Below are 23,774 nucleotides of genomic sequence, written 5' to 3'. Positions count from 1 at the left end.
CGTATCACTCCGCTAAAACGGCGACTTTGACAGCTGTACTAGACACTCAAGCCATCTGAACATTTCTACTTCTTAACTTTGCGCACAAACAGAAATGGATACTTTTAAGATTTTACCTACCGATTCAGTCAGAAGTTGATGGATATCACCACATGGGCTTGGGAGCACTTTGACAAACCATCATCAATGAACACCATCCGTCAGACTGTACTATCCATTGCCGACTTCTATGGGCTCAAGCTCATCTGAAATGGACTGATGCACAGTGGAAATGTGTATTGCGGTCTGGCAAGTAAATCTTTCAGATTGTTTATGGACTATATTAATGAACACTGTTCTCCAGGCCAAAAAAGAAAATTAAAGTACAAAAAAAAACAGTGTCCATCATGAAGTCGAGGTATTCATGGGTGACCTGCACATCTGTGAAACACTGAAAGGTTTGCTGCCTTTTTAACAGGGACATTTTTGCTTTTTTTTTTTTTTTTTGTCTCTTACTGAATGCATGTGGTGCATTATCAAGTGCAAAACATGACAATGAAGGCCCTGTACATTTGCACAGCTAAAGATTTATAGAAGTGAAGAATAGCACAAAATTCTTCAGTTTCCAAAAAATTAGTAAATGTTGTTAAAACAAATTATGATGTAACACTGTAATAAACAAACTACTGTTTCTATTTTTTGGAACGTGTTTCATGCATCATATTTGGAAATTGCATATATTTATAAAAAAAAAGTTCATAAGATGAAACTTCAAACATTGTGTTTTCCACTAATCAAACAGAATTTACTAATCACTGTTTCCTGTTTTTATTGGAATTTCATATAATATCACAACTTTTTCTGCAATTGGGCTCGTACCATGAATAGAGCTGCTTCCACCCTGACTGGATGGGTCCAGTCAGAAACACAGCCAACCTTCGTTTACAAACTCTCTAATTTGGTCTACCATCCATCCTGAAACCAGAAAGTGAGCAGATAGGTGAAGATGTGATCAAATGATCAATCATGGGAGGGAAAAAAAAAGCCAAAAACTTGTTAAAATGTAAATTGTTTTATTTGAAAACAGCACTGACCACAGGCATTTAACTTGTAAAATCACATTCTTTAGTCACTGGCTGGGACACATACATACACATTATATATATATATATATATATATATATATATATATATAAAAAATACAAGTTACACTGAAAAACAGGGTAAAAACAGACACTGCTGCTATAAACTAATGATATAAAAGAGGGAATTCCACATTATTTAAATACAGACAGACTGGATTGTGTTCCAGACTCCAGTGTGTCAAGATCACCCTGTAAAAGAAACAGAAAACTGTATTCATCGCTTCCATTCAGCACAGAAAAAGGTCATTTTGTGTCACCTGATACACTGATGATAGTTGTGTCAGCAGCTCACTATCTGCATCCTGGGTAAACACGCCCACACAGTTCACATACAGAAGACACATTGCATGGAAAAAACCAAAGGTTCCACCTAAACCCCACCCCCCCACACCCCCCAAGTGTATTTAATGAGAATGCATGTACACCAACATTCAAAGTTTGAAATCACTTACTTTTTTGATTAATATGTACATTGTAATATACATGTTATATGTACATTAAAAAATATGTACATTTATATAAATATAAACTAAAATATATATATAAATTAGATGTTCAATTAAGAACTTGGGAAGTGTGGGGGCACCTCCAGATTTCAAGACCATTTAACTGCCTGCTAAAAATAAAGGAACTAAGCCTTACTAGAATTAAAACATCTGTGTGTGCTTGTTTTAAGGTGGAGTTTGAATTGCTTTATTTACATATTGTCCATGCACTATTTAAAGGAATGGATCAGCGAAAAATTTAATTTTCACAATTTTCCACAAATGTAGTTGATCGGCCAAAAGATGTCTGAAGTGCATATACTGGTTCTTTAGTTTACAACTGGAGCTATGAGGCTGATGATTTGTGACTTCTGTAAACGGTATCTAGATCTTTACTAAGGTCGAGCACACTGGTCAAAGTGGTTTAGACCTCTGTATGATGGGAATAACTGGGAACTATAATATAAAACAGCAGGCATCCACTATAGACAACAGTGTCCTCCTCAGGAGTGAACCAGCATCTAGATCAATGACTGCTTTAAATATGAAGGAATCTGATCCATGATGATTCCTGCATTGTAAATACCAGCCGTGGTGCTGTCTAAAATGATTTAGGCTAGCTGGGTAAGTTTAAGTTTAAGTTTAAGTTTAAGTGATACTGTTTTGATCCCACAACCGGGGAAATTCCATCTCCGCATTTAACCCATCCATGCAAGTGAAACACCACACACACACACTAGGGGGCAGTGAGCACACTTGCCCGGAGCGGTGGGCAGCCCTATCCACGGCGCCCGGGGAGCAATTGGGGGTTAGGTGTCTTGCTCAAGGACACCTCAGTCATGGACTGTCGGCCCTGGGGATTGAACCGGCAACCTTCCGGTCACAGGGACAGATCCCTAACCTCCAGCCCATGACTGCCCACTGAACTTGACTACTGAGGTCTAGTATTTGTAGTATAAAACATTAGCCTTTTAGCACTAGATATAAACTAAAGCTGACTGAATACATCTGGAAGTGGAAACTGTGATGTGTTTGACAACTCCAGCATCAGTGCTGTGTCTGATCCACTTGTACATGTGCTACAACATGCCACCACAACATCAGAGAATGATCCACCACCCAAATACCATTAAAGGAATGGACAAAAAGGGACCAACAAATCATTCAGAGAAACAAATACAATACAATCTGCAATTGTAGGACTACAAAGCACACCTTTATGGTTAGTGGAGCTGATAAAATGGACAATAAGTATAGATACAAGAGGCATACTTGATGAAGTAATGGTGGTCAATCAATGTATAAGAATGACTTTTTTTAATATATTACAGAAAACACTGGTTACAGATGTTTGAACGCTAGTGTATGTGTATGGTATGTGTTCTTGCCTTGCAAGTCTCATCCTAGCAGAGAGATGAGCATTACCACTCCCATGAACTGAGTGAAGAGAATCACTGGAGTCAGGAAGGACCACACAGGCCACAGTGCAATGTTAAAACTGTAAAACAAACACACACATGCACACACACACCCTCCAGAACATTAAAAGTATAAAAAACTAAGACTATAGTTACACCATAAATACACAAGGGCTGCATGGTATATGAATAAAAACATACTGCAGTTTTATTGCTATGTGCTGAGTTTGCTTCGATACAGATTGGATCAGATATGCTTAAAACAGGCTTAACTGAATAACAATGTACCATCCAGAGCCCTTCAAAGATTCTAAAATACTTTATTGTTCCATTGGCTTGGTTTCTCAAGAGAGACCAGTAGAAGAATGTAAAATGATCAGTCATCAAGTATCAATTTAATGCCTTTCATGCCTTTTTCCTGCCAATTTGAGAAATCTTGAATGCATCTTTGAGTCATTTCACAAACTTACCACAACCATCCTACACTATAGAGCCACAGTGAGCAGGTATTATTAGGGTCATTCTCAGCACTGCAGTGGCATGGACATGGTGGTGGTGTTAGTGTGTGTTGTGCTGCTACGAGTGGATCAGACCCAACAATGCTGCTGGAGTTTTTAAACACTTGTGTTTACTTGTGTGTCACTGCTGGACTAAGAATAGTATACCAATCAGAAATATCCAGCCAACAGAGCTGTGTGGACAGCATCCTGTGACCACTAATGAATGACTAGACCAATGACTGACACAAACTGTGCAGCATCAGATGAGATACTCGATCTGACTTTACTCCTACAAGGTGGACCAACAAGAGAGGTGTGTCTAAGTGGACAATTGTGAGTGCACAGCGAGTGGACAGTTCATGAACTGACAGGCTCTAAGACAAAGACACATTCAACATTTCTCAGATTGGCAAAAGAAGGGCATAAAAGGCATTAAACTGAGACCTTCACAATTAACTGCTCTGTGGTGGTCCTGTGAGGGTCCAGATCACTGAGGATCAGGTTAAAAGGGAGCTAACAAATTATGCAGAGAAACAGATTGACTACAGTCTGTAACTATAAGAAAGTGCAATTATATGGTAAGTTAACTCAATAAAATGGACAGTGAGTGCAGAAACTAGATAGGTGTAGTTAATGAAGAGGCCCGTCAGTGTATATGGAAAGTTTAAGCATACTGCTTCACTGTGTAAGTTTGTTTTAAGAACACTTGTAGGGTGTAGAAAGTTCTAATATTTGTGCAATATTTTCTGAATGAAGAAAGTGGATTCAAAAGCTTCCCAGTGAATAAGAATTATAGCTCAAACTTTCGCCCACGGTCACTGAAAAACTAATTCAAACAGAAACACACTGAGCACACAAATCATTTGTTCTTATGTAAGAAATAATGCGTGTATTTATACAGTGCCTCTGATTCACACTGACTTGCGTCATCCTGCAATACCATATCTGCAGTTTTTTTGTCTTATATATTGTTTAAACTCAAATATGGGAAAAGGTGTCCCATTTCTATTTTCCAAGTATGAAATTTAACTACATAGAACATCAATGTTGTTCAAAGTAAAGTACGTATCTTCCAAAAGGTAAAGATGACAGCAAGCACTTTCTTACATTTAAATGCAAGTTAATGTACATTTAAAGACACAATGTAATGTAAAGACCTTTATTCTATGCAATTTTGGAGCATTTCTACTGGTCCATTCATCAATTGTTACACAATGTAAAAGCATCTGCTGAGCTCAAATTATGTAGAAAACTAAAAATGAAATAAAAATGTAAAAAAACATTTTTTTTCTGGACAGCGACTGTATACACTAATTTAAGTACATCTTTGGTTCAATTTTGGCTCTATCTTCTTAGCAAACCATCTTCAAATCCCCAAGGACACAAAGGTATCACTGTTGTCAAGTCAGGAGACTGACTAGGCTATGCAAGCACCTTCACTTTTAGAATGAAGTCTTAAGTTATTTTGTATGTTTGTTGTCTTGCTGAAATGCCCCTCTCCCTTCTTGGCTGATGAGCTTAAATTCTCCACTAATATTTCCTGGTACATTGCTTCAATTATCTTTTGATGACATGTAAAGCCCTTTTACCATTTGCGGAGAAGCAGCCTAACATCATGATGCTCCAGCCTTCATACTTCACTGTAGATATGGTGTTCTTGGGATCATTATGTGCAAGTGTTTTGTCTGTTCAGAGTACACTGTTCGGAATTGTCTAAATTCTCATATGCAAAATTCATATGTCTGTGCTTGTTTTTAGTTTTGCATGAGGTGTAGGAGCAGAAATGATCACTAGTCAGTTCACTGTTCATTGTTACGTAACTGTAAATATTGTGTAACTGTTGTTCTGCAACTCTTTTCAAGTGACTGCTGGCTTTTCTCTTTCATTTCTGAGTGAAATATTGCATGCTGCACCTGTCTTTTATAGGGACACCAGGTGCAATCTACAGGAGAACATGGTGTTATATTTGCATCAATAGTAGAATGTGTTTCTTTTGGTTGACCGTTACATAAGTGTATTTTTGTCAAACTGTTTGCCCATCATTTTCAGGAACAAAGCTGAAAGATACAATCTGAGTAAATCTGAAGTGAATACATGCCCTGTAAGTATATTAAATAACAAAAAAGTATCTGAACACTTGGTCCCCCTCTATATATTTAGTGCTCAACTAAATCAAGTAAACTTACATTTAACAGCAGAATTACATGTGATTCTTACAGTAATAAGAGTGAAGCGGTTGTAAGTGAAGTGTTGCCAAAACAGATGACTAATTCTGCATTCTCAGGGGATTTGCTTGATAATTCCATTAATTTCTTAATTGTTATATGCTGTACCTACTGGTTCGTAATGAATGGAAACACTAAACTTACTTACTTAAACACTAGACTTAACTACCACTTTAAATTAGAATAGTTAGGCTAGATAGAATAGTTAAGCTAGATATAACCATTATAACCAGCCAAAATGTCTGGTGGGTAATTATTTTAAGATTTAAGAATAAACTGTAAATAAATGACGTCATATGATCCCTACTGTATATGGTACATTTCTGAATTAGCTCACCTTCATGAATAAACAACCATATGTGGACACTTTCATTCCTTACCTTACCCATGAAGTCCTTTTCAAATTGGACGTAATTTGTGTGTTTTGACTGGTCGTGTTATACAGGATACATGTAATTTCCCCAAATGGAACCAAATAATGAGTCAAAACACCAGCGTGCATTTATTCATGTCAGTATTATGCGACAGGGTCCACACTTCTGAAAATTACAACACATTGTGCAGCCAAATGGCATGTAGACCAGCATTAGGCTAGTAAAGTGTGGTAATTCAACTTACCAAACTACTGTGGAAGAGGTACATTTGAGAGATTTCACTTGCTCTTGTAATTTGGCCATGACCAAAAATGTGGATGTCATGCACATGAGGATTAAGGAATTTTATCAAATCAAGCTCCATTTTAGCTGTTAGCCTTGTCTTCAGGTCACAGAAAAAAAGAAAAAGAAACTAAGCCTACTTAAAAATAATGGATTTTCGAGGGGTTTTCACAAAAAAAAAAAAAGTTCTATATTACATTACATTACATTTAGCAGTAGCGGGGTAGAGAAGGGAAGATGAGGTTGGTAGTGGTATATATAGAACCATGAACACTCAAAGACTCAAAGATCCCTTTGCTTGATTAAAAAATGTGTGATGGTGAATGTGTTGCATATGTTTCTGTATAGAATCATTTTGGAAATGGCTATTTAGGTCACTTTTCAGAAGGTTGCAACACATTCTCCATGAATCTGAAGAACCCTTTCATGATGCAAGGATCCCTTTAATCATGTAAAGGGTTCTTTGAGTGTTCATGGTTCTATAAAGAGCTAAAGAATTATCCTTGCTAAAGAACCCTTGAAAAACCATAATTTTTAAGTGTGTAGTTTTGCATTGCTGTGTCCTTTCAAACAGGACTACTATTACTGAGGGAGCTCTGAGGCTGGTGAATTATTGAAGGTAATTCGCTCCGGAATTATTACATAACAGACTTGAAAACCACTGATTCAGACTGGATTAAATGTTGAAAATCATTTAAATTAAGCCCCGACCCACCCCATTACTGAATAATCCATAGAAGTTACTAGTTACTAAATAAAAGGTTTTCAGATTAGTAACTTAACAAGGCTAAAAGTAAAAGGGTTAAATATGCACTTCATTAATATGCAGACCTCTAGGAGTATGCAGGATAAGCCTTTTAGGGCACAGGTTAGTGGGCTTCACACTGAGTGATGTTAATATGACAAGCCCACTCAGCACCCACAACTGCACCCGCACACTTTCGGTTATGGTCTGGTCGCAATTAGCCTTTCAACACCATTGGCCTACAACATGCCCAAGCATCCCCTACAATACAGGCTGGACCCATTGTACCTCCATAGGAGAAAACTGAAAAAAATCTTTTTTGTGTATTTATAGGCTAAACAAAACAGTGAGAAACTGCATGTCACCGCAAGATGAGTATTGCGCCGCATGATATCGCCGAGACAGACAAGCTTGTAGCAGCATTCATATGAATCAACCTTATGTGAGCATTAGCTAACTATGTTTGATGACATTTTACAGGATTTAAGATCAACCTGAAATCGAAGAAGTGCTACATGATTCTGGACCTCCAAACGAGAAGACATGAAACACTTTAGCAGATCATCATGTATGCTTTCACTGCCAATCTAAGGTCATGAATGGACAAAGTAAATAATAAAGGGCCCACAATAGAGCCCTGTGGTTCTAGTATTAGAATAGAGGGGATAAGTAAATTGGAAACATTAAAAAAAAATACAATAGAGCGTACTACATCAGAGCTTTCACCTGAAAAACTTGAAAAGATCCTGCAGTGTCATCGGCACACCCAAAGTCTGAATGACTTCTATCACCGGGCAAACGCCCTCCGCAGTTACATGAACCAGGAGCAGCATGAGCCTTTCAAATGTGTGAGAACGGTTGGGAGGTGGGGGGGGGGGGGTGTCATTTGTATGATTGACAGGAAACTGTGTTAGGGTGAATGAACCAATGAGTGGTTGCTGATGAATTAGATAAATATCAACAAATACACAATCAAAACATTATAAAACCTAATGACTGATTTTTGGGAATTATGATTTTTTTTAGCTGCTTTCATTAATCCAGATTTCTATTCTGCTATAGTCAGGAAGGGCTAATCAACAATCATCCTTAACGTCAAGTTAATAAACTTTGTTATGAAGGCTTTGCAAAACGTACCCCAGATCAGTATAAAGGTGTACTGCCGCTACAGGTCAATGTGACGACGTTTGAACTACTCAGCTGTCTAAATTACTTCTTTGATGCCATTTTTATATAACTGTATTTACTAGTTGATAGAAACCCACGTTAACATCTTCACAAGTTATGTTAGTGACTGTTCAGGAGTGTGACGTGTAATACAGTCACTGACCTGCAGGAGGCAGCGATGAAGGCTGCAGTGGTGATTGGTGGAATAGCAGGGTATTCCTGATCATATTGTTTGATCCCTCTGAACCACTCCAGATACACGATACAGAACGCTGCCAGGCCCAGACTCACAGCTAGGAGCACCAGGCCCACATTAAACCACCAGCTGCAAAAGAAAAACACATGCAGAGACACACACACACATCAAACACACCTTATAACAATTGTAAGAGAAAACACACATGCACACACCAATGTCAACACACACAGCAAGCGATTATATCGCTATATGCAGAGAGAGAAGAGCGAAGTATCAGAGTGACGCAAAATGACACAGGAGATCAATCTAAGCCAGGGCTTTAAGCTACTGCTTAATGTTCCATAGGAAATGCCTGATATCTAGCTAAGGTAAGTTAACACTCTAGGTAAGATAATGGGCAGCCTGGATACCCTCAGACATTACACAGAAAGATGTACTTAATGCATACTAGCATCACATACTGTACTTCACCTCAGGTCTCAAAAATTTCTGTTGTCATGTTTTGATGTAACATTCACTTTTAATTTAGTTTTCTCTGTACAAAGATGATACAACCAACACAGAAATGTTAAATTACATTTTTAATTCATTAAATTAAAAATCACTGTTGTTGTAGACATTCTCTCCCCCCTTGTTTTTTACTCTGGGGCAGCAAAACCTTCACTGTGCATGGCAGCCAGCAATAAGACAGTCAGTGCAGGTCTTTAATTACTACAAACTTCAATTCCAAAAAAACTGGGAAAGCAGTGATTTGTAAATGACATATTTAAATGAAAACAAGATATTTAATGTGTTAACTTTTTTGGTGAATTTTCCAGCAACCCATCCCAAAAAAGTTGTGACAGGGGCAACTGAAGACTAGGAACAATGTTAAATGTTCAAAAACGTCAAATGATACTGGAGTACAAAAGGAACATCCAGAAGAGCAAAGCTGGGTTTGCGGTAATGGAAAAATATAACAAAAAAAATGCTTTTCAAATCTGGATCAATTGCCATAGTAAACACGCGCTTTTTGAAACATGTTGCAGACGACAAGTTAGGAATGAGCATACATTCACAAAAACAACAAATAAAATGTACAAGTTATGAAATGTCTACAGTTCTTCTGTTTTCAGTTTAATACAGGTCAAACAGAATTTACTAATCATTGCTTTTTATTAGGATTTCACATGCTGTCCTAGTATTCCTGGAACTGAAGTTTGTGTTTGAAATTTACTAATGAATAATAATAATAATAATAATAATAATAACCATAATTGTAAACTCCAGTTTTTTACTTCTCTCAAGGGTTATCATTCAAGTTGGCCTACATTATTTAAAATATTTGCACCATCGGAAGTCAAGCGTCCAGTAACGTCTCTACCCTCTAATGACCTTAACAGTCTTAGATACATGTAAAGACATGCAACTACTGACTAAAGAATAATGAAATTATTCTTGAAATAATGCAATAAAATTTTTCTGGACTCAAATGTTAGTACCTGTCACTCAAATAGCAAACTTGCCCCGATGGAACTGCTGCCCACATGGCAATACTTCCATGTGCAGTCAAGGGAATGATCTCTACAGTAGCAGTGCTTTTTCTTTAAAATCAACAAATAACCAGTTTTTGTACCCTTTCTTCTAAGATCGTCATGCACAAAGCCCAGTAACAGTTGGAGTACTTAAAAGCAAACCACCACTGGACTCTGGAGGACTAAAAACATGTTTTTTGGAATGATGAATCATGCTTTACCATCTGACCGTCTGATGGACAAATCTGGATTTGGCAAATGAAGGAAAACACCTGCTCAAATGAATAGTGCTAACTGTAAAGATTTGTGTAGGAGGACTAAAGGTCTTCATTTCATAATTAGGATTGGGTCCCTTAATTTTGAGGCTACAGCACTGTCGCGTCACAACAGTGCAAGACCTCACTTATATTCTCGCGGAAGTGAACCAACACAGCCATGTTCCAAAATTTAGTGCAGTCTTCACAGAAGAGTGGGACTGTTACAATTGCAAAGGGGGATCAACTCCATACTTCCTCTACATTCAGTCTCAGTCCTTCTGCCTCATACCCTGTAGGTCCATCTCAGTCTCAATCGGTCTCAATGAATGAGGACTCGAACAGAAAGTGGGGGAAAAAAGACTAAACAGGAATTACAGAATACATAAAGCCAATTAAAAATAAAGTGGACTCTGCACATTAAAGAGTTCTGACCCCGTATGAATTTCACAGGACTGAATTTGTGAATAACTGACCTACATGTAGGAGCTGCCGAGACGAGCGTCAGAGAACCAAGCTGTTTATCTGAGACTGGATCTCATGCATTGTACCACTGTTACAATGACCACTCCTGTGCCATGAGAGAGCACCCAAGACTGCATGTGATGAAAACAGGTGGAGTTGTGTCTCCAAACAGTGCCAACTGAACAATGCAAAGAACATTGGTATCCAATGTCCAGTGTTAGTGTCCACGATTATTTTGCACAGGACAGCAATGTTTACTCTAAAAAATGCTTATAAAAAACAGGACCTTCAAGTTTTATCTCTGAATCAGAGGATTGTCCATAATCGATGGAGCAACTGATCATCAGACGTTTGTCGTCTTTCTCACATGTAATTCCTCAGATTTTAAACCTTTAATTGATAAGAAATGTGTTTGGACGCAGGACAGGAGATTAATTTGTGTTTCAAATCTGATGAAAAGCTGAATATAGTAATGCTTTATCGAAGAAGAAATACATTTACACTTTCCCAATGTTCTGTAAATTGTGTAAATATATTAATATCAGTAGTGTAGTCTACTATGAAGTAGTGAGTATAGCGTGAGTTACTAAAACACTAGCTTACTATCACTTATTGATGTTGTATTCGTGGTTTAATTTACCTTCAGTATCATTTTAAAAAGGTATTTACATGTATGTCTCAACATTTATTTTAATAGTCACCATTTTGTTATTTAGTCAAATTTAATTATGATCTAGTTAATCTCCTAAATGGCACGGAGCTGCCAACTAAATGCTCCTATAATTTAAGAATGAGCCAGTTTGCTTGCATTATAGTCCATCTAATTACTGAATAACACTCTATGGCAGGTCTTAGGATATAATAAGCTTTGGACCATCTCACCAGCAATCCATTCTGAGAATTTGTCCATGGCTCTTTATGCTCCTTTATATCTGCTGCCAGAAGAGTTATGATGTGTACATGTTCCACATCTGTGAAATGCCTAAGAGTATAGAATGTGATTTTCCTGCGAGCTACCGTGTTTCCTATCACTGTATTCATGAGGCTTCCTTTACTGTCGGTTGTACCATGATATTCTTCAGAGTGAACGTGAAAGCTCATTCAGAGCATAGTCCAAATTAGTAAGCATGTTCTTAAATCCAACTAACATTCCTAATTATGTTTTTGCGTGTTCAATAATGTAGTTTGTGAGACAAACCAGATAAAAATTGATAAATCTTCAGCTCTGTTAAAGTCATGTCAACTTTGTCATGCTCTTTACATATTAAATAAGCATAACAGCACAGAGAAATCACCTTATTCATTGAGAAGAGCACATTAAACTGAAAAAGACACTGAGTCAATCTTGAAGGGTTAAAAATGAACAGGTAACATTTACAAAATGCTTCCGTGAGGGACCAGGCAAGTGCACATACACACATCTTGCGCCGATGTCTTGTTCAGGTATTTTCACACTGTTGTACTGAGTGGGAAGCACTGCCTATTTTTTTCTGCCAAACTTTGTCAACATAGAAGACAAGACCACTGTAATGAGCTGGTATCTTTTTTCTGCTACCATTAACAAGTCTGCTAACCTTTAGGTGACCATGCCTAGCTACAGTGAAGCTAAGACTGGACAAAACCAGGGGAGTAGTTTAGCCTTGATCTCTTGCTTTAAGTTCATCAGCCAGCAGTGTTTTAGTATTCGAGTCTGGTCTTGAGACCATTTTATAAGCGCCATATACTATATAGGTGCACTTTGTAGTTTACAGACTGTAGTCCATCTGTTTCTCTGCATACTTTGTTAGGCCCCTTTTACCCTGTTCCTCAGTGGTCAGGACCCCCATGGACCCTCACAGAGCAGGTACCATTTGGGTGGTGGATCATTCTCAGCACTGCTGATGTGGTGGTGGTGTGTTAACGTGTGTTGCACTGGTTTGTATGGATGACACACTGAGAATGATCCTCCACCCAAATATTACCTGCTGTGAGGGTCTATGGGGGTCCTGTCCACTGAAGAACAGGGTAGAGAGAGCGAGAGAGCGAGAGCGAGAGCGAGAGAGAGAGAGAGAGAGAGAGAGAGAGAGAGAGAGAGAGAAAATACATATATATTTTATATAAATAAAAGTCTCTCTCCCTCTCCGCTCTCTCCCCTGTATCTGGTATATGTATCTGTTTTTTCACCAGAACAGTGGATCTGACCACACAATAGGACATATTTAGTCTAGCTCTGTCTAACCTTGCACTACTAAATTAAATCCATCAAGGCCTGCAGTGTCTACAGGCATTTGCATCAAATCCCCAGGTTTAACTAACTAGCTCTTTGTTGAAGAGAAAGTTCCTTGGTGAAATCAGATCACTGAATCCCTGATAGGCTACATTGATCACAGTGAGATGAGAGTAATAAGGATGCTCAGTAGAGTGAGACCATGCTGAAGCTTAGCCAGCTGAAGCAGTACATTCAGGACACAAATTGTCACTGTTGTTTCCAAAACAGAATGTTTATAGTGGAAAGAGAAAACGCTGCTAAGTTTAAATGTATATCAACATGTTCTTTCAAAACTTTTTGGACCACTCCTGTTGATCCACTCGGTATGAAATATTCATACAAATTTAAGAATTCAAATTTGAAAGAACTTTAAAAGAAAAAAAGAAAAAAAACATTTTGGTATGTCCGCCACAATATGCACAGACTCATGTACATGCACATACATACAAAAAACAATCTTTAAATATAACAGAAAAACAAGCCACCTCCAGTCCCTCCTAGTTTTTACCATTAAAACAGACTTAACAGGTCAGGCTGCTGCAGGTCAGTACTACCCTCTGATATAGAAGAGTTTTATAATTTGATCTTGCACTTGATTTATTTAATTCATTTTAAGTAAATCTATTTTGTAGGTTTAACAGTGGCCTACTATTGTGTGAAATTCTTTCACTTCTTAATAGGAATGGTTTGCAACAACCAAAAGCATATCTAAAATATTTTGACTGTGCACAATAGTAAAAATAAAACAAAGAACAATATACAGACAAACCTCAAACCTATGTCAATACTACTGTCTAATGCATGAATTCCACAAAATCAATACTGGGCTCATGAGACAAAGTCCGCTGTAAATTGAATACAGTTAGAATTCATGCCAATAAATGTGACATCGCATATGGTACATGTTTGTTCTGCTCCATTTAAGGTGAAACAGAACATCTTACTAAACAGCTACTTTTCCCTACAGGATTCAAGCAGCTGCCAAGTGCAGATTCTGAACGGGCTAAAAGAAAAACCTTGTAGGAATGATAACAGCTACCGATTCCCACATCTATTGTGGTTGTTGAGTCCACCTCTATTCAGTTGTGGATTCCAGAGTTTACTGGAAGTGATCACACCACATTAGAAAATCTTCTCTAACACTTATTTCAGCCAGAACAGACCACACTTTACATGGAAAACCAAGATAAACGATTGTAAATAAATTTGTAATGCCCAGTTTATTTAATGCAGAGCTGTAATCTTACAGTTTCCGATTTTTGTGTTTACTTTTATACGGATACTGCATTTTTGTTTACATTCATTTTTATTTATGTCTTCTAAGTAAATGACTTGTGTGAGCTATCCCTTCAACAAGCACTGCTGTCTTCTGGAGGCAACTATCAAAGCATAAATATATAGAAAAAATTAGTATTGAAGATATGTTAGCATTTTTTCCAATTCTACAATAAATATAAAAGATTTATTATATCACAATGCAATGCACAATATGTATTTGTTACATTTGTATCATTACTTGTACATCAAACAGTACTAGAAAAAAATTACAGTCATATTTCTTCACAGTTGCTGCGTGGACAAGGCCTGGAAATCGCATTGTTCACTCTTCAGCTAGGCCTCATCGCACTGGCCATTCCTTTATCTTTTCTTGAAAGTTCTTTGGTCAAATGACATGTTTTGTTGAATTTCTAAGTGATAAGTTAACACATCCTCTACAGAGAAAACACTTTAGCACATGTGAATGTACAACCATTATTTATTTGCTGAATCTAACTTACTGGGGAAAACAACAGAATCTCTGCAAATGTTATGGCACACTATCATTTTTGTCCCCCCAATATATTAAACTAAGCACATAAGCAGAAACCACAGACTATTTCTTAGATGTTCCCTGTATAGAAGGTGTTAACATATTTTGTATACCAACATAACCTTCTCTAGAGGAAAAAGAGCAAAATTTTAAATAATATAATATAAATGATAATCTTGTTTCCAAATGCCTTGTAACTGAAATCTTCAACAAGACATCTAAAAATATAAATTTAAACAATCAAATCTTTTTATGACACAGCATTTAGAAAGCTGGTCAGAAGATCATTTAAAGTACTAGTATAAAGGATATGGGGGATTTGAACAAGTGGATGTTCAAATCCCAAAATGAATGAAACAGGGAAATGCAGGACGTGACTGAATTACATACTAATATCATCAGTACCGTTTTGCATTCAATGTACAAACATCAAGTCAGACCTTCTTTTTAAGCTTGTGCATGAGACATTAATAGGCACATGTCCTCGTATGACATGGTCTGAAAAATTCACCCCTGTACCTTTGAGCTCTAAACGTTTATTTCAGGATTGTAACAGTTGACTTGCAGCTGCACACACATATTTTAGTGTGTTCTTTTTTTCTCTATACTCAGTAACGCAACGTCTTTGAGTTTTAACAAGAATATTAAATATTAAAGTGCTACTTTAATAAAATACACAAGTCAGATTACTAATAAATCGAAGTACTGGCGAGCAATTGCATAAACAGCGCTCAGAGAGAAGATTTTGACTCAGTCTGTTACAAAGCATTGTATCTACATTGGCTATGTGCCTACAACATGTGATCAACTGATTGCTGTGGAAGATAAGAAGACAAACGCAAAAGAAACTCACTAATCCTTGTATTTTTCCACTTGAACATGAGCATGAGAGACTGGATGTTCCCTGAGGTGAGAACAATAGCGCACCTAAACCTTGTGACACTGTACCCTGCTAGGATTCTAAAGCATGCACTCCTAAATGCATCATGGATACCACCTACATGTCTTTTGAAGTATCAGTTTTGCAAAGAAATCAAAATTATGAAATTTTACATATATTCTAGACGTAATCAATCAGCGATTCATCTCTTGTCTACAATAGCTGCCTGCTGCATTCAGTTACACAGTGAAGTTATGTTGATTTCTGCAATCAAAGTACTACCGTTCCCTTAATAGCACTGCATCCTGCTGCATTATTTCAAACTTTAGAAAAGTCAAATAAGTTTAGTTCGCTCACAGAGATGGCAAAATAATGAAAGCAGTGCAGGACTTTAAACCCACCATTCAATAAATGTCAACATTTCAATCTAACACCAATTTCTAAGTTGCAAACAGTGCTGATAACAAGGAGAGAGTAACTGGGTTGCGTTAGCTTTGCTAGCATGCTGTTCATCACAGAACAGGCTACATTCTGACTAACAAAAGCTTCACTTACACAAATTTAGGTGATAAGGATTCAGCTCTGAGGAAGCCAAGGCAAGCGATGTCATATGGACAGAAAGCCAAAATTAAACCTGTTCTCTGGTGTCTGGAGCTGAAGCCTCCTAGCTAAGCTAATGCTAGCCACCTCCTCTCTTAAAGAGATCCAAACACCCCAGTGCAGGTTCAACTAACTGGTAATAAAAACTTAAAACAGCGAGAGCAAAGTCAACTGATTAATGGTGGAGTGACAGAAAGCCAAAACCGAACTTGTTCTGTAGTCCTCTTAGCTTGCCTGGATAAGCTAAAACGAGTGCACAGTGATTCCCACAGCAGTATGGGCTTAGTTCTAGTGAACTGATGATTAAAATACCGGTTTAGAGGATATAGACTCAAATTTGTTCTCTGGAGTGATAAATCATGATTCACTATCTAACAGTCTGATGGACAAATCTGGGTTTGGCAGATTCCAGGAAAATGCTGCCTGCCAGAATGTATAATGCCAACAGTAACGTTTGGTGGAGGATGATGAGCTGTGGTTGTTTTTCAGGATTTATGCTCGGACAACTACATGGCTCTAACTCTGTGGCAACAGTTAGGGGGAAGGCCGTTTCCTGTTCTAGCATCACTGTGCCCCTCTGCACAAAGAACAGCCCCATATCAATGCCCATGATTTTGGAATGGGATGCCCAATAAACTCAAATAGGTGTGTCAATCAGGTGTCCACATACTTTTGGCCATATAGTGTATATTATGAATGCCTGTCCTTGTATATAGTGTGTATGAGTGCTACTGACATCAGATGACTGCACAACTCTGTGAATATGAGCAGCACAGCATGGAAGCACCGTAAACTTGGCAAACAAACTGTTCATACATCTAATCATACTTATATAAAACTGATGGATTGGGGTGTATATGCTGAAAAAGAAAGATACATACAGATTTTTTTTTTAATTATGTTTACTGTAATTGATCATATCTTTCTAAATTAATAACTGAAAAGGACTTTTCAGACTGGGTTTTCCCTTGTACAGCTGGTACAAGCAAGATTTGTAGAGTGACTCTGAAGTAAGCTAATGAGTAAAGAAAGTACTTTTCCAGAAAGTAATAACAATGAAGTTTGACAGAAGTAAACAGTAACTTGCAATGAATTGTTCCGTTTTGAGTAACTACCCCAACACTGATCTGATTTGAGTGGATTAAGAGAAGTTTTGGGGATGTATTGGACGAAAAGATTTGGGTGACTATTGACATCTAGCATTTTTTATTTTTCATTGAACTATTGCCTAAACTGATGGTAGTGGAGCACACAGTATAACACATCAGTCAGGATACAAATGTTATATCACAGGACAAAGATGATCAGTCAGAATTACTGTATTGACCTGTAGTGACCCTTCTCTCTAAGAGAACAAGTGATCCCCAAACCATGCCAGCAGAACGTTCCCATCACAACAAACCACCACCACACTCTCTTCCTGTAGGGGTCAACTATTAAGGCCTGTACCGCTCTCTTTGCGTACTCTAGCACAAGCACTCTCCCACTTGTTGAGAAGGACATCTATATTAGTGCATATGGTTTTCGCACTAATATAGAGAGAGTTCACCACTGAACTCTCATCTGTGCATTTGTCCTTGTAATGAGGGTTTATGCACAGAAGACCTGCTATAACATTCTTCTCTATGCAGTTGTCAACAGACTGATCTTGCAGATACAGTATCATTGCAACCTGCATTGAACATGCCAGATGGAAAACCAAACGGAATCAAACCAGCAGTTCTACATGAACTGGTCCTGTTGAGCAGAGCGGTAGACCACTGCGTATTCATATATCCCTTAGTTTGTGCTATCTGAAACATTAACTAAGGACTGGCACATGTCTTAGTATGTCTAATCAGTCTAGACTCCACCACAACAGTATATCAATGAATGTGAAATGCAAGCAGCACTGAGCTACATTTGCCTGAGGCCAGTGGAAGTGTTTCTGGTGTTTTTTAGCATGTGCTCTTATTCTATTGTAAACAGGAAAAGAATTGTATTACAGTGCATTGGCAGACACACTGTGCTCTCACTATAAAGGAACACTGTTTGATACAGGTTTGCTAATCCTGCAGATTAGCCTGACTACACCAGGTAAACAGCTGCATTTCAGTTCAACAAACCAACTACAGTTCATATGCTAAGATATTCATATACTAGTTTCACTGCCTGAAGATCATGTTGAATCTCGTTCAGCCAAAAATCCATTTTATCCAAGGTTACCCTCTCTCCAAAGATAGTCAATAAATCAGGATGTTTGGTTTGCTTCTTTAGTTTTGTAACAAACCTATCAGGCTAAAGTGGCTAACAAGTCCAGTCTGCGACATGGAAGCTAAGGCTATGTTCACACAGTAGGTAAAAGTGGTCCAAATCTCATTTTCTCTTCATCATCATCATCATCATTAACCGCTAGTCCAGATAGGGTCATGGTAGCAGTTGAGAAAGCAGAGAATCCCAGACAACCCTGTCCTGTGCGACTTCCTCCAGCTCATTCTCAGAGACCCCAAGGTGCTCCCAGGCCAACTTGGAGATATAATCCCTCCAGAGGGTCCTAGGACGACCCCAGGGTCTTATCCCGGTAGGTCGTGCCTGGTACGCCCCCACTGGGAGGCATCCAGGGGGCATCCAGATCAGATGCCCAGACCACCTCAGCTGGCTCCTCTTAATGCGGAGGAGTAGAGGCTCTACTCCAAGCTGCTCACTATATTAAACAGATTGAAGCCTGCCACCCAACGAAGAAAGCTCATTTGTGCCACTTGTATTCGCGATCTTGTTCTTTTGGTCATTACCCACAGCTCATGACCATAGGTGAAGGTCGGGATGTAGACCGACCGGTAAACAGAGAGCTTCACCTTTCGGCTCAGCTCACTCTTCACCACTACAGTCCGATACAGTGACCACATTACTGCTGCCACCTGTCCCAGCCTGCAGCCGATCTCACGATCTGATTTTATCACCGAATCCAATTTTTTTTGTTTGGCTGTTCACAATATATTTAAAATGTGATCTGTATGCAACATCAGTCTGAATTGCCCGAATTGCCTCATGTGGCTCATCCAGAGGTAAACAATCATGACTACGAACAAACACCAATCTCTCCTGGAGATTTCAGTTTCATCTTCGCCAGTGTCACAGGAGCCATCATGAGGCTTCACTAACTGACAGCTGGGCTCATCACCCAGAATGTGTTGAGCTTGCCATAAAAAGGATTTGATCACTACTTTGCTTTCAGACTTTTAACTGCTCTTTGACGCTGCAGCCTCACTCTTCTATGGCATTCTGCCATATCTTTCAAAATCTCTTAAAACACGGAGGGTTTTGGAGAAGTCTCTTCTCATTTTTGTACAGAAATATCGCCCCAAATGTGTATTAGGTCTCAGCAGTGCAAAATTGTGATGGATGTTAAGTTAGATTGACGTGAAAGCCACGTGAATTCCGATCTGGCTGTTGAGACAATTTACATTAAGATATGCAAAGCATATTTACAGTACAAACTTCGTCAGTGAAATATGAGGGCAAAAAAAATATATTCGTCCATTAATTGTAGTCAAGGTAAAATATTCAATTAGTCACATTAATCAATTACTAGTATAACTTTGTACTATTGTTTTAATCGCGTAATCACACTTTGTGTAGTTAATCACTATTAATCAATAATTTGTCTAATTAGTTTAAATTTACTCTCAAGAACAATGGATTTCCACTCAAAATGAGGTTAATTTTTGTACAGCTATGTGAGTGGACCAAGTAAGAATTCAGAATGTATTATATTTTTCCAATAACATTAATTTCATTGTGATTTTCATTGGTTTCTCATATTTTCTATGTATATGCACTATATGGACAAATGTATTAGGACGGGCCTCCTAATTCTTGATTTCAGGGGTCTCTGCCACACCCACTGCTAACAGGTAGACAAACTTAAGCACACAGATTTGCAGTCTTGATAGACGAACACTGGCAGTAGAATGGGTCACACTGATGAGCTCTGATGTGACTTTAAACATGGCACTCTCATAGGACGCCACCTCTGCCACAAGCTGGTTTGTGAAATTTCTGTCCTGCTAGATCTGCCCCGGTCAACTGTAAGTGCTATTATTGTGAAATGGAAGCATCGAGGAACAACAACAGCTTTGCCACAAAGCAGTAGGCAAACTCACAGAGTGGGGCTGCCAAGTTCCAAATTGCCTCTGGTAGCAACATCAGCAAAAGAATTAGGGGCTTCATGGAATGCGTTTTCATAGCCAATCAGCTTCACACAAGCCTAAGATCAAAATGCATAATGCCAAGTGTCAGATGGAGTGGGGTAATGCAAGCTGCCACTGGACTCTGGAGCAGTGGAAATGTGTTCTGTGGAGTGATGAATCATACTTCTCTATAAGGCAGACTGATGGACAAGTCTGGATTTAGTGAATGCCAGGAGAAATGTACTTACCTGACTGCATTGAGGCCAGGTGTAAAGTTTGGTGGAGGAGGGATAATGCTATGGGTTGATTATGGGTTGGATGGGAGCTTTCAAAGTGATAAAAATACAGCTTTAAAAGCCATTTAATTTTAGCAACAGAACTACAATTACAGATTTTAGCAAAGCAACAGGTAGCAGACAAGCAAGGGTCAAACTAGGAAAATGTGTTAATGGCATTAAAAAAAAAACTGTGGTGCAATTAATTTTATATGTTAACACATTATTACCTTCAACTCCTCACTCTTATTGTACATAACTTACATATTAGCTTCACAGTAGTTACCATATAATTGAAAGTAGCTACTTAGTATCAAGTCTCAAGAAGGGGTGAACAGATCAACTTTACTTCATTAATTACCTTTTAATATCACTGTTTTCTAGAATGACGTTGAAGAAATCTACGTAGTAGGTCAAACCCACAGAGGCCAGGATCCAGAAGACTGAGTGTCGGTTAATGCGGGGCAGAGGTTTAGACTCTGCTTCCTTACCTGTCAATGAAACAAAGAAACATCAGACACAATTACACGGTCATACAGTCATATCATGGAGTGAAATGGCCTGAGTGTGGAGGCATTTTAACGCAGAAGTGCTGAGCAAAGGTCAAGCTTCCAGTGGAGCCTTGTGATGCTTTAAGGAATCATGCTAATTCAACTGGACTGCAAATAGTCATAAATATATGTCCAAAGGCTTCACTGTTTGAGGATTTTCATAAAATAGATAAAAACTTGTATCCTTTTTATAATAGCCAATGAGCCTTTTGGCTCAAAATGAATATCCAGCAAAAAATCTAAGTATAATTTCCCCTTGACCCCAGAAGACAGGTATGGTGTCCATTGTGTGCTTCTTTAGTTTGGCACTGGTGCTGGACCTCAGCCCCTCCAGGAACTGAACTGGACAGCTCTGCTTTAAAAGGACCTAACATCTTAACTCCTTAAACTCCACATGTAGCGCTTCACTAATCGCTATCTACACAACCTACACATTAGTTTCACAGTAGTTATTGAAAAATGTACAGGAAATGTACAGGAAGAGCATTCAAATTATACTTGCAGTGATTCTGTGATCAATTGACATGAAGGAGTGAATCCACTTTCCACTGCCAGCATCCATTAGAAAAGATCAGACACTGTAAGCTGACAAGATCAAGCTTCTTGCCAGCAGTGGCACAAGGCCAAATGACCTTTACAGTCGGCCACTGACCAGTGCACCCGTCCCCATCCGTGCATGGCACCACAGCCCAGCACAACTACTGCCAGCCAACTGTACCAGCCTGCACACAGTATAGTCCTCATGTTGTTGCACCAAGTGAAATACACTTTCATTTGGGTCCAACTGAGCTTGACTGTCTAAAATAGGTGTTAATGCAACACTGCGGGTGTAAATGTAACACAAGGGATTTTGCTGCGCAGATTAACTTTATAAATAGCTTCAGAGCAGGTCTGCTCTGGTTTGTGCTGCAAGTCTTATTCTCTTTTTTATTAAAAACTGGCCTTTTCGATGTAAACACGGACAGGGCAGTGGGAATTTAGACTCAGAGAAAGTTGAGCTGCACTTTTTCACAGACTTTTTGGCTGTATGGTTGGAGATAAACCAGAGAAACCTTCTACTTTCTACACGTTGGCACGTTTGCATTTCGTGTAGGGGCGTAAACTAACCGGCGAAAGCGTTCTAAATCACTTACTCTTCTCGTCCTCCTCCGACACGGCTTGTAAAAGCAGTTCAGCATCTCTTTTAAACCGGTTTCTCAAAGTAAGAATCTCGCTTTCTGCGAGTGGACCTTCCATCGCTGCAGATTTAGGGCTGACTTCCGGGAACGGCCCGACGCTCCGATGACGTATCGATGAGCGTCAGCGTGCTGAGCTCATGACCAACACGTGCACAAACCGAATACTGTTATTAATAATCAACTCTTACATATAACATATATAAGGGGCTAAAACTGTTAAAACGAAAAATAATATTATTTATTTTTAATTTTAATTTGTTATATATTTTATTGTAATTTATTATCTACTTTTCTCTTTTTTTAAATATACTAACGATCCTTATTGTTATCTAATGTGTATTTATATAAATACATGTTATATAAAGAATTGTTGAATTATCTCTAAATACTAAATTATTTTTATGGACTGATGTGAAATTACGCATTCTTTTATAACAAACCGGCTGTTACAAAAACTCTTCTTATTGTACATTATGTACTTATTTGTGTTTGAAGATCAGTTTGATCTTTTGCAATTATATATCTGTTAAGCCTTCAGTGCGATGTTACCACATGGCACCACTGACCCTTTTATTCATTTATTTATTTTGTGAGTGTGTGTGTGTGTGTGTGTGTGTGTGTGTGTGTGTGTGTGTGTGTGTGTGTGTGTGTGTGTGTGTGTGTGTGTGTGTTTTCATTTGGGAAAAGAAGACTTTTTGAGTAAATGGCTTATTTTTGGTCTGATCACAGGCCTTTCTGATGCAATAGATACTTCTCTTCGCACACCACATGGTGAAGCCAGGTTTCTAAAGCTAGTGTATTAGGTCACTCTCATTGCGCAGACTGCAAATTGTAGTTCCATTGTCACATGATGTGGCAACAAAATGCAAAATGCAATTTTATTAGAGTGAATTAAATTTAAAATAGCAATAAAATTCTCCATCCATCCGTCCATTTGTAGTAAAATTTTTATTTCGATCAGTAGAAATTATTTTGCATTGCATTCATTTCTAATTGCATGTTCAGATGGACTTTTGAAGTTTTACGTGCGAAAATGTTTTTTATGAATGAATTTTATATTCCTTTACATAAGAAATAAATTTTCACTAAGCTCTGAGAAAATACTACTATGACAGTAGTAGTATCACTATAAGAGATACTGAAACACTGCAAAAGCTTAAAGAGATTGTTTTAGTATGTTTTTTTCTTTGTGATGCTTTAACGTGAATTAAATAAAAAGATGTTGTGCATTAAAAAATTCCAGAGGGATGGCAAATAGCAGAATATGGACAGAACTGGCCCTATTGACAAAGTAGAGCCGTGCAACCTTCT

General features: G+C 38.2%; 1 protein-coding gene across 1 annotated transcript; it reads right to left on the bottom strand.

Annotated features, from left to right (window-relative positions):
- Positions 1–1,035: 1,035 nt before the first annotated feature.
- On the bottom strand, positions 1,036–22,576 carry tmem128 (transmembrane protein 128). Its single transcript, XM_017705402.2, has 5 exons — positions 22,419–22,576; positions 21,096–21,225; positions 8,484–8,645; positions 2,998–3,107; positions 1,036–1,313 (listed from the first exon to the last, which is right to left on the bottom strand). Exons 1-4 carry the CDS (start codon positions 22,519–22,521, stop codon positions 3,008–3,010), a joined length of 495 nt encoding a protein of 164 aa, XP_017560891.1. The 5' UTR covers positions 22,522–22,576; the 3' UTR covers positions 1,036–1,313; positions 2,998–3,007.
- Positions 22,577–23,774: the final 1,198 nt, after the last annotated feature.

The sequence above is a fragment of the Pygocentrus nattereri genome, chromosome 14, assembly GCF_015220715.1.
Source record: "Pygocentrus nattereri isolate fPygNat1 chromosome 14, fPygNat1.pri, whole genome shotgun sequence".
NCBI classification, from domain to species: Eukaryota; Metazoa; Chordata; class Actinopteri; order Characiformes; family Serrasalmidae; genus Pygocentrus; species Pygocentrus nattereri.
This window is presented reverse-complemented; position numbering and strand designations above follow the sequence as displayed.